Source organism: Silurus aristotelis (assembly GCF_946808225.1).
Source record: "Silurus aristotelis genome assembly, chromosome: 21".
NCBI lineage: Eukaryota > Metazoa > Chordata > Actinopteri > Siluriformes > Siluridae > Silurus > Silurus aristotelis.
The window spans coordinates 11,080,110-11,095,907 of NC_139594.1; the positions used below are offsets into that span (position 1 = coordinate 11,080,110).

The 15,798-nt window shown below is 36.2% G+C and overlaps 1 protein-coding gene across 2 annotated transcripts in view; it reads left to right on the forward strand.

Moving 5' to 3' along the window:
* csmd3b (CUB and Sushi multiple domains 3b) overlaps positions 1-15,798 on the forward strand; it is a 399,549-nt gene that overhangs the window by 328,959 nt on the left and 54,792 nt on the right. Inside the window, exons 43-48 of one of the 2 annotated variants that reach the window (XM_083523961.1) lie at positions 1,039-1,216; positions 5,338-5,483; positions 7,905-7,985; positions 11,273-11,386; positions 11,833-12,021; positions 14,905-15,063. In XM_083523961.1, coding sequence (XP_083380087.1) covers positions 1,039-1,216; positions 5,338-5,483; positions 7,905-7,985; positions 11,273-11,386; positions 11,833-12,021; positions 14,905-15,063 — 867 coding nt within the window. The remainder of the gene's footprint in view (positions 1-1,038; positions 1,217-5,337; positions 5,484-7,904; positions 7,986-11,272; positions 11,387-11,832; positions 12,022-14,904; positions 15,064-15,798) is intronic. The other variant, XM_083523962.1, reaches the window with a different exon arrangement.

Here is a 15,798-nt window from a genome sequence, read left to right on the forward strand (position 1 = left end):
CTTGGATAACTTTTTATTCTGGAATATTTCAACTAAACCAATCATTTAGATCCAAGTTAACAGTATTTTAAAACTGTATAAAAACACTTTCTTTTTTTTTCCTGGTACAAGTGTTTTTCTTCTGCTAACACACCCACATGCAGAAGGAAAAAACAATGAAGAAAACAATTATGCTCCTGTTTGTGTGTGTGTGTGTGTGTGTGTGTGTGTGTGTGTGTGTGTGTGTGTGTGTGTGTGTGTGTGTGTGTGTGTGTGTGTGTGTGTGTGTGCGCGTGTGTGTGTGTGTGTTTGTGTAGATAGATAGATAGATAGATAGATAGATAGATAGATAGATAGATAGATAGATAGATAGATAGATAGATAGATAGATAGATAGATAGATAGATAGATAGTTAGTTAGTTAGTTGTGGTGGCTTTAAAGTTAAAAGATGCTATGTGTCCTTGTTCATACTGAAATGCATGACTATCAAGATCATCATCTGAGTAGTCATGCTTTTGATTTATTTAATCACGTATACTCTATTTAATGTACAGTATCCCTACAGTAGTACACAATATGCATACAGTACACAGCACACTGAAAAACTAAAGCATACTAAAAAAAAAAAAGAATTACATAACATAATTGCATGCATTATGTGTAATGATGCATAAAACACCTTTGTTCATCCCTGTAGCTTTCTATTTTCTTAATCACCATCCACAGAAATATTTATTTGGAAAACTAATGTACAATGTTGTTTATTTATTTTTATTTTTTTTTGCTGTTGTTGCTTTTCTATTATATAGGCAGTAGGCTTGGAGATAAGAAAGATAAGCTTAACACATACATTCTTATAATCTTGATGATATTTTATTTCTTAATGTGTTATGCATTCAACCTATAAAATCAACCTTCCTCTGTCTAGTGATAAACACTTATTTTACGAAAGGAAATCAAAGTTAAACTTTGCATGTGATAGAATAGCAGTTTTCTACTAAATTTTTACATTTCAAAATTAACTTATGTAGTAAATGCCATTTTTTACTCTTTCAAAGCACTGTGTGGAGGCAACATTACTTCTATGAATGGGACTATCTTCTCCCCCGGCCACCCGGCTGAGTACCCAAACTTCCAGGACTGCGTGTGGAGCGTAAGGGTGCCACCGGGCAATGGCATCTACATCAACTTTACTGTCCTCAACACGGAGCCCATCTATGACTATATCACTGTGTGGTAAAGAGCTCACATTCATCTGTTGAATGTGTAATGATTAACCTTTTACCAATTTAGTTCATATCTATTTGCCTGTGATCAACAGCATGTGCTGTCAGTTATTAACACTAGAGGAAGTAGGGCAGCTCAGCTGAGAGATTTGTCTGATTATGTGGGTTAAAGAGTTAATCGAGTTGCAGGTTGAGGGAGCATCCAATCATTTTTTTTGCCAAAAGAACAAATATTGTGTAAAACTTATCCAGCAAGGAGTGGTGGCTCCAGTGGTTAAGGCACTGGATTACTGATCGGAAGGTCGGGGGTTCAAGCCCCGGTATCGCCAAGCTGCCACTCTTGGGGCCTTGAGCAAGGCCCTTAACCCTCTGTGCTCCAGGGGCGCCGTATCATGGCCGACCCTGCGCTCTGACCCTAGTTTCCAAGCAAAACTGGGATATGCGAAGAACAAATTTCACTGTGCTGTAATGTATATGTGACAAATAAAGGCTATTCTATTCTATTCTAAATCTCTTTGAAAGCCCCTAAGCAACACTCCTGTGTGTTTTTTTGCTTTTTTTAAAGCCAGTCTAATAAGCAGAACGGAATGGCATTGGTTAACATAACACAAAGATGTTTAAACCATCCATTCACAGGTTTGTTCATTCGCATAAAAAACAAATATTACTTAACTATAAGAGTTCTCCAAAAATACTAAATCTTTGTTGAGGCATAAAACGAGTAAAATCAGCTGTCCCTTGTTTCATATTTGCATTTAAATGCATGGGTGCATAATTAAACAAGGTTAAAGATCTTTGCATTTCCCATCTCATTTACATTTCCTGTGAGCTTTGTTTCTCCACTTACCCTTCAGGAAGAGAAGCTTGGCCAATTAAATCTTCTCCTGAGTTATTGCCATAGCTACCATTTTGTCTTTCTGTGGCTAAAAAAGAAAAAATAGTTTTGCGTGCTGCTTTGGTCGTGCAGAAAGACAGACTCGACTCTCGACTGTTTTACTGTCTGTGACAAAATTGCATTGAGTAAAGCAAAAATAATAATAATAATAATAATAATCATAATAATAACATTAAAAGATAATGCAACAGGCAAAAGAACTCTAACATGTTTTACAGCTTGGTATGCAGGGTGTTATTATTTGTCAATGATGGGAAATTATGCATCTGTGTTGGAAAGATAAAACAGCGTGGTAAGAGTTAGGTTTTGCTCACAGTTTGAGGCAGCCTGCTGTTTGAAATATCTGTGCTTTTTGAGTAATGGGCCTTCACCGGACTTCGACAATACCATTTCATGAGATGTTTAATAATGTTTGAAATAAAACACTGCATGATGCCCAGAAATTAATGTCCATTTTACACTTTAGTATTACAGCATTACACTTGTTTTTAAACGAGTACTGAAGGTTTCTTTTATTTATTAATGATGACTGCACTGCACAGTCTCTGCTACCAACCACTTTAAATAATGCATCTGCAACTGAGGTAGAGACTACAGGGCATTTTTTTTTTTTTTTTATCTCATGCTGAATTGTGTATTTGTTGTTTAATTCAGCCTTTGTTAAAAAGAACCAAAGAACATATTACACAACCTGACACACAGGCAAACAGACACACAGCTCCCATTTAATAAAGCTATTTCAGTACAGAGAAATACTATGTGAACGAAATACAGTCTCTTGCATTTGCTTAGTATAGACATCGTTTGCAGGGTAGATTCTAGATGAGCACGATCAGATTTAACATGAACCAGTCTTATTTTTCTACTTATCAAAGAGGATCAAATGTCTGAACTACATTCGTGTTTGAACCCTGAACTGCAATTCATGCATTAATTAAAACACTAATTTATCTGCAAAAAAATAATTCCTATTAAGGCTGTTTTCACATTTGGCTTTTTTCCCCCTAATCATGTGAAGTATTAGCGTTTTTTTTTTTGGTTTTTTTTCCACACAGTCCTACGGGAAGCGGCCACAGGGTTATCAGAATGAGCTGGGTTTTTAAAAGTACACCCAAAGGTCTTTAAAAGATTGAGGAAAAGTTTGTATTTTCAGAGAAGCAGTAAAGCCATAGACTATTTAAATGCCCAATCAGATGTTGGTGTGAACAGGAAAGTAATGGGGTAAAGAGTTGATTTTTTATAGTAAGCTGACCATCAGGGTTTGGCTAATTTTTAGATTATATCTTATCAATATAATATCTAAGCTAGCTACTTAACCAATACTATCAGATACAAGCCAGGGCCCTATCAGAAAATTGCTATATTTATTTTTACTATATATGTTTTTTTTTTATAATATACAAACTGTGCCTAATGTGGACAAGCACATTTTGAGTATTTCAGCAGTTGTGAATGCTAGCTGGTGCACATTATGGACAAATACTTAAATATATATTGTAGACTAACCAAAAGTCATTCCAGTTTTTTCAATTTCCAGCCTGAGATTTTCATGCCAAGAGAATAGAATTTAAAATGTCATAAAGACATAACAATATGCACATGCAGAATGTAGCACCAGGGCGCATCTTTCATTCATTTTCTCCCGCTTATCCGTAATTCGGGTCGCGGGGGCAGCAGTCTAAGCAGGCCCCCGCCTTCGACTGCTGCCCAATCCTCACAGCACCGTCCCTTACGGTCCCTCCTGCAGGTGGTGAGCCCACGGGAAGGCGGCCCCACGTCACTCCGACGTCACAGACCTTGATATTTCCCTCGTAAGGGACCCCCGGAGCATAGAGGGTTAAGGGCCTTGCTCAAGGGCCTAAGAGTGGCAGCTTGGCGATACTGGGGCTCGAACCCCAGACCTTCCGATCGGCAACCCAGCGCCTTAACCGCTGGAGCCACCACTCCCCCCAGGGCGCATCTAGTCTACTTATTTATTTAATGGGTAACATATATATGAGTTACATGGATGTGAACTTCTGCGCACAGCCTAAGGTCTGAGATGTGTTTTTGAGTATATGAACATATCACTGGTGTTTTGCCTCAACTTAGTTTGAACCCTTCCCTACTCCCTGATCCCTGTTTGCTGATGTTGATCTCTGGTATTTTTGACCCTGTTCTCTTGACCATGCCTTTGCCTCTGAAATAGATTTTTTTTTTTTCTTTTTTTTTTTTTCTTTTTTGCCTTTAACTTAGATAAAAAAAAAATTATTTTTGCTTCCAACTTGAATTTTCGGTATTGACTTGACCTTAATTTTTTTTTTTTTATTGAAAACCCTACAGCATATGGATCCATACTCAATATCTCCATGTCCTCTGATAAACATAGACTATATTTATGATATATATATATACTTATTGGCCATTTTAATAAGACAGTTGAAGGTATGACAAATATCAAATATTTACAAATACATATTTCCAATCTTCACTTGTCAAGTTTGGTGAGGTTAAATAATTATTGGAATTACTGTTGCATTTCTTCATTCTGATCTGACCTCTGTAACCAACAAAACTTATTCTCTAAATTTTTTTCACCTTTTTAATGTTTGTTCACTTGAACAAACATTATCAAGTTGATATCAAGTTGATGCCTATAATAAGGCGTCATAAATAAAGTGTTACTAATTTTTCAGTAAAAACTATAATAATGAAAAATCACATTTCCTAGACATTTCTAGAACTATAGTTGTCTGTGGTCCATCAGGTAATAATTTACATAATACAATTTACATTTATATATGTGATTTAGTAAGCTGTAAAAGAGCATCTGCTACACAACCAGAACCTGTCCATTTTCAAAAAACTGAAGTTATTAAACTATGGTCAGTTTTTTCATGCATCGAATGGCTCATTTAAAGTATTTAAGTTTGGTCTGCTGGAGCTGCATCTGGACCACTTTTTTTTTTACAAAAGCTGCTTTCTAGTCTCAACTAGTATATGCATATAACATATATCTATTTTGCAGTAATGTGTGAATGTGTCTTTGGCTCTTTATTCCACCCTATTTCAAACATTTAATTTCACAATAAACTATACATCAGATCTATTTGTAACTTGTCTTTAATAATTTTACGTATTTTATATTATATTATTTAGAGTGTGTGTGTGTGTGTGTGTGTGTGTGTGTGTGTGTGTGTGTGTGTGTGTGTGTGTGTGTGTGTGTGTGTGTGTGTGTGTGTGTGTGTGTGTGACAGGGATGGACCAGACCAAAGTTCACCACAGATTGGTCAGTTCAGTGGGAACACAGCTCTGGAGTCGGTGTATAGCACTTCTAACCAGATCCTCATCAAGTTCCACAGCGACTTCAGTGGCAGTGGCTTCTTTGTTCTGAGCTACCACGGTGAGAGATTCACAGACCATTATCCACAGACTTTCCTTATTATTAACAAGTTCTTACTAAATTGCCCATGTACAGTACCAACCCATTTTGGCCTATGAAACAATTTTTTAAAGAGGTGCACTTGTTTGGGACACCAAAATGTGTGTATTCATATCAGTTATTTCTTTTAAAAAATGCCAACTGGGCACAGAATGCTCCAACACTGATTACATGGACATAAGCACATTAGGAAGCTGAGCAGACACCGTATATATCGTTGTCTGCTTGGGTTTATGACTTGCGACATGTTTCCATATCGATCCTTTGCCTGTGGCAAGCATCTACCCTTACTAACAAGTACAGCATTCTGAGAAAGAAAAAGAGAATGTTTTGCTTAAATGGCAGTCTAATCATTTAGGCAAGCCGCTATGCCCTTCAGGCATATTGTACACATGTTTGCATTTTCTGCAAGCACTAGGAATTAGTAAATGTCATTTATTTTGATCATTTTAGCAACTTAAAGAAGCTTAGTGCACCAAAGCGTGTTATCGCAAGAGCACTCTAATTTATTCTCTGTGCAGCCACTCCAGGAGTTACTAATTGTCTGTCTACATATCGTGCAGCCACTGCTGTACATTTATAACAAGGAGAATCCTGCTTCTGTGATTACAGCATCGATATTTGACCTGGAATTTGTTGTTTCTGCATAACCAGTTTAGATCTTCTACATGGTGATTTCATGGTCAAATCCTGCGACAGATCATTGTGACAACAACTGAAAGTGATCAGCTTAGAAATATGAACACGATGAGTTGCACAGAAATCAAGAGGCATTAGATAAAAACACCAGTGTCAGAAAGACACGGCAGCTATGTACTCAATAGAAAGAAACATCTCAGTTGAATTTCCCTTTGCTTTTTCAGCTCCAGTGCATTTGGCCGATGATTATAGACTGAAATTGAGATGCTCTCATGGGGTTGTGGAGTATAGTTAAGCATGCACAGTGAGAATTTTATACTGAAACTGCACACATGGGGTCTCAGATGTAACTACAGAGTTAAGTGCTGTTCTAAAGTTATACATGTGAGGTGGGGTTTGAAACAGAAGTGTGTCTCATGTGCACAATGTTTTAAAGGCGGTGGGAAACACGCTCTTAAAAAACATCCTTGTATATTCGACTAGAGAAAAGTTGGGCCACATCAGAACTGTGTAGATGCAGATGATTTGCATAATCTGAGAAGGTCCCTGAAAATTGACTTAAGCAGTTACATAATCCGATTCTGAATGTAAGCATCTTTTCCTGCACAAATACTGATGCAACATTTGGACTTAAAACTTCGATTCTGAATATGGCCCATGGAGACTAATGAAGACTGCCACTGCTGTGCCTGTCGATTAGAGCCACATAGATATTGAACATGTTGTAGCAATAGCTCCAGACCTTATATGCAGGCTTATTGGGAAGAAGGAATCCAGACACCCAGTGGATTGCAGTAAATATTCTGCCTGAATATGTGAAGTCCTGCGTGTCTAAACTTGGCTTTCCATTAGACAGGGTGACACAAAATGTCCTCCGACTTCTTTCCTCAGCCTCTCATGCCCTCAGTAGCTCAAACTTATAGATCTCCATCTTAATCAGCTTGCTGTTTCCATAGTTACTGCTTCAGGAGCTCAATTGCTATAGCCAGCATCAAGGTCCTGATCAAGGTTTATTAACACCGGAATGATTAACACACACACTTTTTTTTTTATGCCAAGTAATTAACGAAGTGGTGTTATCTATACAAGTGGGAGAAACTGTGATGTAATAACAGTGACATGAATGTACCAGTTGCACAACCTTAGGAGACTAATTAATTCTGTCTCCTCTTAAGTAGTTTATCCATTAGATGTCCAGAGACTTGTGTTGTGCTTTTAACTATTGTAATAACACATGCTAAAACACTACTCTGACTTGCTAATTCATGTCTTGGTATGGCTTTATGTTTGGGAGATAACCAGTGCAGTGTGTCATAGAGCGTGGAGCATTGCTCCTGTGTGACTGCGATGCAGAGGGCTAGCGGTGTGATAGTCATCCTTCTGCACACTGCAGTGTCACCGTATTTAATCACATCATTAGCTGCCTCTGCAGGTGCCCCTGTCATTAGCTGTGCCTCAATGCCAGCTCAGTGTGGCCTCCACTTCACTTTTCAAAACACTCTCATGCAAATGACCAGCTTAGGAAACAGCAGTGGCACTGGCACAAATTGATTAGATTTCCACATGACTGTTTAGTCTTTGAAATTTTAACTCCTACTGTTTTTCAGGTCTTCACCCCTTTTCTGTCTTTTTAAAATCCAAAAAAATCAGCAGTTATTTTACGGGGTTATGCTGTAAGGTCTTTCTGATTCTATTCCTCTTTCTGTACTTACATGTTTCATGTTGGCTTGTCTGTGGCTGCAGCTTATCAGTTACGAGTGTGTCAACCTCCTCTAGAAGTGGCCAATGCAGACGCACTAATGGAAGACACAGAGTTTGAGATCGGTAGGCTGTACATTTTTTTATACTTTCTTAGTAATCTTAATAATCTACATGTCAAAGAAAAATATTAACATTTTTGGAATTTGGAGAAACACATGGATGAGCATGTTATCATTTGTATCAATTGAGCTGTGCAGCCCTCTCAACACAGAATAATGTAATGATTGTGACAAAAAAATCTGCATATTTATAAGCAGTATTAAAGCATTGAAGACCCTGGAGATGTTTATTTGCTGTCATTATAATATTATTTACATTTATATAGCAAGTATAAAACTTTGTGCATTAACCGAGGTAGCGGAAATAAATGCAGATTAGTGCAGCTAGCAGAACTAAGCTTCCTTGTCTTCCAAATGTAAAAAAAATATAATTATAAAAATAACAATATGATTTAATTTGTGTAATCTCTATCAGTTTATTTCCTGTTTTGGTTTCTCATGGAACCATGTATGACTGACTCTTAACTATAGACAGAACTGTTTAAAGAAATGAGCCTGGGTCTGAATTCGGTCTGGCCCTGACTATAGATTCATATAGCCATGTTAGTGTGTCAGGTGATTACACAATTTTTATACTTATCAGGGTTGCTATATATATATTTTTTTTTTTTACTGGCACATTTTTAACATGGCATCATTTTCAAAGTCAGACTCCCTTATCACCCATTATTGAAGCAAAATATGTTTGGAGGAGAAAATCAAAGTTGGTTGAGCAGTCATTGTTTCAAGATTCATGATTCAAGGTTTTTATTTGTCAAAGCATATTTATATACAGGATACACTTTGCAGTGAAATGTAACCCTGATCAGCTTCTCAGAAAATTGTGCATTAAATAAACAGAAGCATAAATGTAAAATAAGATAAAAATATATTAGATAAGATAGAGAGGTAGTTGATTGTCCAACCAAAGTATCGATTAAACAAAACAGACATCAGATCTTGTTTCAGCATTATTCAATACTGAGAGTACAGTTAGCCATTTTTCCCAGATTAAATTCATTTGCATCCAGTAATCACTACATGAAAAGTTATTTGTTTTGTATTCAGGGCTACAAAAGGCGATTTTCTCATGTAATTAGCTAATAGTGTGTTTAGTGTATTTGTTTTATACAGTATCTTGGTTCTTCAAGCTTGGCCAGATAAACTTAGCTGGCTAGTTTGCAACTGTCGGCTCTGGCGGAGCCAAGCGCATCTACATCATGGCCACTTTCACGTCTGAAACAAAGCACTGAACGGAATTCAGCCAATCCTCTCACCTTCCAAAATTGGCTAATGTGCATGCACAAGTGGTTTGTGGTGTAGAGTCTCTTGTTGGAGGCAAATTGATGGTTGTGAACTAGCCAGCTAATGTTAGCTAGCTATCCAAAATTACAGAGCAGATACAATAGGCACACAGAGAAAACCAAGCAGGCAGTTTGATCAATTCTTGCTCTGGCAGATGCAGACAAGCACACCAAACATGTTCTATTACATACTTAACTAGCTGGATAACTTAAGCTAAATAACATTATTAAAAGATTATGGCATCCTTTAACGGTGTACATTTCAGTTGAACATGCTGAGTTTACCTGGAAATTGAGATTAGCTCTGGGTTTTCTTCATAAACTTGACCAGGAAGAAGCAGTTGAGCATGAATTCATGATGAATGAGCTGGAATGCTTATTTTCATGTAACTAGATAGCTTCTTAAAGGACAAATGAAATGTTTTAAATTGAATCTTAGAATGAAGTCTTAAAATCTAATGAGAAGAAGAAGAGGAAGAAGAAGAAGAAGAAGAAGAAGAAGAAGAAGAAAAAAAACTTGACCAAACTTAGCACTCCTTATTGTAGCTTTAAAGGAGAAAATACTCATTACCCATTAATTAAATTCCATTCAGTTTTAATTGTATAGTGCTTCTAACAATAGACATTGTCAAAAATGGGCTTTACATTAGCAATCACTATTTGACAACAACTTCTCTGAAGCAGTATTGTTCCTGTTTCGAAAGCCTTTTATAATATAGCACTATCAGTTCAAAACCAAATAAAATGCTTTTAGTTAGATCTGCTTATTTTACAGCATAATTAAATTCTCTGTTTAATTTAAAGGTAAGGATGAAACTTTTGCTACAGCTCAGACAGTTCTGTCTATTTAAAAAATAAAAAATAAATTAAAAAAGTTTATATTAAAGTGCTCATTTTAATGCTTTGTCATTTCCACAGAAAAATCTCATTCACAGGCACTTGTATTTTAGACACTCCATATAATCTAGGGCTAATAATAAATGTGTTTTTATTTTGCAAAGGAAAACATAATAATCATTGTCTGTGTTAACACTAATTTAATATTTATAGAATGATGTCTTGGTGTCAGAACTTTGAGAACAGTCAGTGAGTTTTCCTCTATGGGAAAGTCTTCAGAGTTGTTTATAATTTCTGGTGTCTTGGTAACAAGACACACTGCTGGATATTTTTGTCCTATTAGCTGCAGAGGAGGAAAAAGAGAGACTGGAGAGGAAACACCTGTTTGTATCTCATTGACATTAAAGGGAACAATAAACAATTAAGAATGTTGTTCATTTAAATAATAATATTTGCAGAGTAATCAGAATAAAACACTAGAAAAAGTCCACTTTCCCTTGAATGTAAAACATGGATTTCTGAAAAAGCTGCTTTCAGATCATCGTCCATTGCTAATAGAGCGATATCCATAAAAATAAATTGAATTGAACAACCATATCTTGGTACATTAGTGTGAATTACCTTTTTTTAACAGCTGTGTTGTAATCTTGTCCTAGTGCACATGTATAGTTCCACAATCATGTCCTTGTGTAGAACCAAACACTCAAGCTGCAGGGGCAGGCCTCTGATGAAGATCTGTAATCAGGCATCATCTGACAATTGCAGTAAATAACATGTACACCAGAAGGAATCACCTTGTCATGTGTGCTCTCCTACAGTAAAACACTCATATACTGCAAGGCATCCTATATGTCATCCTGTGTCAAGTTTTTTAGATTAGAAACTGTGGATGATAGTGTGGCTAAAAAGGGTCCATCATATTTATTTTCAAACTTTTTTCCTTGACAAATTAGAGAGCAAGCATACACTATTTCAGCACTACCGATCCCATCCTGGTTTACAGCTCAATTAAGAGTTTTTCAACCTTAAATTAATAAATTTTCCTCACCTTTATATCAATGGCATCTATCTCCATTAGGGCTGTGGAGGTTAGCTGTCCCTCTTAATTATACAGTAGCTTAATCATTGTATGCTCTCTCTGCCTCATTTACTCCTTCTCTCTCCCTCTTAGGTGATATTATCCGTTATCGCTGTCACCCCGGGTTCACCCTGGTGGGGAGCGAGATTCTCACATGCCGGCTGGGTGAGAGGCTCCAGATGGATGGTCCCCCTCCATCCTGCCAGGGTGAGCTGTGTCGTCATAAATTCACGAAAAACACTTTATTTTTATTTACTCCCTTTCTTAGTAAGAGTAAGTTAAAAGATCTATTTGATGATGCAATCCACTTAATGATGGAAACAGATTAGTGAATGCTTTACCCTTAAACCTGAAATCTTAGCAGAAGATATAAAACAGGAAAAAAACTCAAACTGAACTCCAGCTATTCAGCACAAGACTTTGATATATACTGATTTATAATATATTGATTATAAATGATTTATATATATAATATGCAAAGACTTATCAGACTAAAGCATGTCCACATTAAACTTACTCTATCTCACCCTTTGACATGTATTTGCTTTATCACTGTATATAAAATATAAAATAATTGTATTAAAATAGACATTAATAATTGTCATATCACAGTTATATAAATAACAGTGTCTGTCTTCTGTTTGCTGTATCAGTGCAATGTCCAGCTCACGATATGAATTTTGACTCGACTGGAGTGATATTGAGCCCTGGCTACCCCGACAGCTACCCCAACCTGCAGATGTGCTCCTGGGGTATCAACGTAGAGAAGGGCTACAACATTACTCTACACTTTGAGTTATTCCATACCGAGAAGGAATATGACATTCTCGAAGTTTTTGATGGTATGGATTTTTTTATCACAGTTTAAAAACTATCATAGCTAAATAATAATATGACATACATAATGATGTAATATTGTATTATTTCACTTAATACATATTTATATTCAAATATTATATACTTTATATTTCATTTTTCAACCTTTTGTATTTTTTTTATATTTAAACTTTTTTAAAGTAATTTTATTATATTTTTTTAAAAGCGTATGTCTATTGCTCTGCGTGTTGGTTACAGTAATATAAATTAGCTCAAGTAAAAATTTTAAAATAAAAATACTAATTATTTTTAGGATCCTACCATAGAAAAAATGTTGTTAAGTGAAAATGAGGATGCTAGCAAGGCTAAATTAAGAACTTGATGTGGGATGAAGACAGCACTACAGCTCATGGCCAAAATGCCTAGCCAAAACCCTGTTGGAGTTTTGTCAAGAGTGCAAACAAGATGTTTCGTCACCCAAGTTATTATTATCAATTAAGAAAAAAGGTTTTGGCTACATAAATGCTCAATTATTTTTAATTGATTTCTGCTTTTTACCCTCAATTGGATTTACCCAGGAAATCTATTGAACAACAGATAAATATTGTGGTAGGGTGATGATAAACAGACAAAATACCTTCTTGTATGTTTACCCAGATTTTTATTAGCCACATAATGAAATGTGAGACAATATTTGCAATAAATATCGTTACCATCTTTAGCTAGAACCTGCTTGTCATCTTAATATTCAAAATTAGCACCAAATGATAAAAAGCGTTAAGGTATTCATGAGAGCTACAATACATTTTATTTATACAATACATTTTATTTCTGAGCTTGGAAGGGGTAGGAGGCACTCAGACTTTTCCGAAGGGGTTTAAGGGCATGACTTTCCCTATCTAAACGATAGTTCAAGGAAGGCAGGAGACTTGGGAACACTTTACGGTGACCTGAAAGTGCCTCAATATTTGACATTTACATTTACAGCATTTGGCAGATGCCCTTATCTAGAGTAATTTACATTTATCTCATTTATACAACAGAGCAGTTTTGGGTCAAGGGCCTTCTTAAGGGCCCAGTTTAGCAGTGCTGGGATTTGAACTTATGACCTTTCAGACAGAAGTCCTAGGTCTTAATCACTGAGCTACCACTACATGGACAAAAAACTGTCCATTTAGCTATTCTGGTGTCCTGACTCTGAAACTTCATTGGAAACCCAGTCACACAGAAGAGATTACACCAGGTTGATTTGCATACGTTGAGCAAAGCGGATTGTGCTGACGCCACTTGACATTGTGCATGAACCAGGTTGGTGGAGAGCCACCGCATATCCTGGTGTAGGTGTCCAGCTGCTGAGACTGAGGTGTGAATCAGCTCTCTTTCAGAAGAATCAGCTTCTGTGCGATTGGCACGATTGCTCTAATGCTAGAGGTAAAATGGCTGACCTTTAAATATCTCAATAAAATTCAATGCAATGTTCTAACCCAGATGCATTTCATCTGACCTACATACATTTTCACACGTTTCTGAGACTGTAATTGAACATAGTGGCTCAACTGGTAGTTAATTTTCAGCTGAGAAAAGTGTCTTAGAAATGGTTGTCGATTCATGATGTGGTTCGAGAAGGATGACTAGTCATTGTGCTAGAAGGCAGGCTTTGATGAAGGAACTTCTGAACTATGTGGTGTCAACTCCTGAATCTATTTCAGCTGTGATTTCCAAGGCATGTTTGTCAATTCACATAGAAAGTAACTCTCTATGAGATTAAGATTGTTTGTCTGGCTTATCAACTGATTTTGAACATGTGTACTTATGAGAACCACAGAGAGATGTTTGGACATACATGCTTAAGTCAGATTTCTTTAAGTTGAGAGCATAGCTGAGGTCTGTCTTTGGCTTCCCGCAAGCGAGTCTTGCAGCATGACTCTTTAACTGCTCTGTGTGTGGTGAAACAAACTAAATAAAATAAAATCTAAATCTAACCCAAAGAGAATTTAAATTTATCCACCACTGGTGGAACAGAATTTTAGCGATAATGTAAGCAATCATGCAATCACCTGGTCAGTGTACACATTTACTCCATTGTGCAACATCTCAGTGTCTTCTGGATTGAAGAATTAAATGTTATATTTCTGTGCACCAAGTAATGATCATGGGTGTATAATTCATAGAACAGTGTAGTTCAGTATATATGTGATTATTGTTTCAGAGCATTCAAACTGAAAGTTTTATAGAAAGTTCTTTGCAAAACATGGAAAGGAATAAAAAAACTAAATTCAGCTTGTTTTATATACACTGTTGTTCAACTTTTATTAATATGTTCCAAGAATTCGCACAACAGTTCTGCTGCAATTTTTGGGTCTTTCTGGCCTCTTAACACTTTAAAATATTCTAAATTTATTGAAAGAATTATACTGTTGATATAAATGTGCATACTTATTGATAATATTAGAATTGAACTGTTTATTTTACTATAGGCGTTCTTTCAGAAGACCTTTACATAAAAATATGACATGCTGTGATCAAGAGGGTGGTGCTTAAAAGCTTCATAAAAATGACTGTTTCATATATTGCTGTGCTCATAAGTGGGCTAAAAAATTTAAATAAACACGTTTCTGTTCACTGACATTAACATGTACATTTTTATCCCAAAAAAATCGATAAAAAAAATTTATTGACACAGACAAAATTGTCATTTATACCTGTAGTGTTTTGCCCTTGTTTAAATTATTATTATTATTATTATTATTATTATTATTATTATTATTATTATTATTATTATTAATAAATATTATTATTATTATTAAATTATTTCATTTTTCCTGTGTGAATGTGTTTGTCTATTTGTGTGTGTGTGTGTGTGTCTCTCTGTGTTTGTGTGTGTTTGTGTCTGTGTTGTGTGTTTTAAGGTCCTAATATCCACAGTCAGACCTTGGCCACTCTGAGTGGTGACATTAACACTCCTTTCAACATTACCACCACTGGCCATGAGCTCCTTCTACGCTGGTCAGCTGACCACGGCACCAATAAGAAGGGCTTCCGAATCCGCTATGTCGGTGAGTATCAAAGTATGTATCCACTTCAATCACTTTTTTCACTTGCATGCTTTTTTCCTGCTCTTTAATCTGAGCAAGCATGTGGATAGAAGCACGTGTATGCGTGGGCTTGGTTTTATATCCTGGTGGGACCACATGTATTCTGATTCTGGTAGCAGAGAGTTTTGACCTTGCACTTTTTTTATATATATATAAAAAATAAGAATCAAAAGGTCTCTTTTTTTTGTTATTAGGGCTATGACTAGAGTTAGGGGCTTGATTTTGGTATAGCATTGTAGCAATTGTAGTAATGAAAGGTCCACACAAGGATGCTAAGACCAACATATGTGTGTGTGTGTTCTTTAGAGGATAACAAAAAATGTCAGATTCTACATGCTTCGTGATGCAGTTGTATGTCCCAAAAGCCAAGCAGTATGTACTATTAATTACTACAGATGCCCCTTAAGCTGCAACACAAACTCACACATTACTATCTTCTTCCATTTCTTAATGCATATTCCACATTACATTAGTGCAAAAGAGTAAGTGAGGAAAAAAATTTATAAGTCTGATGTGAGGCTTCAGTTTTAATATGAGAGTGCTAATTATAGGTGTTTGGGTGTGGGTTTGTACTAAGAAAATTCTTCTGCAGAAAAGAGAATAGAATGTTGCATTCTCGGGTTATCTGAGAGATGTCCCTAGTGGCACTGTGGCTTTCCCAGAAAGGGGAAAAGGTTCATTACGACTTACTACTGCATTTATTATCAG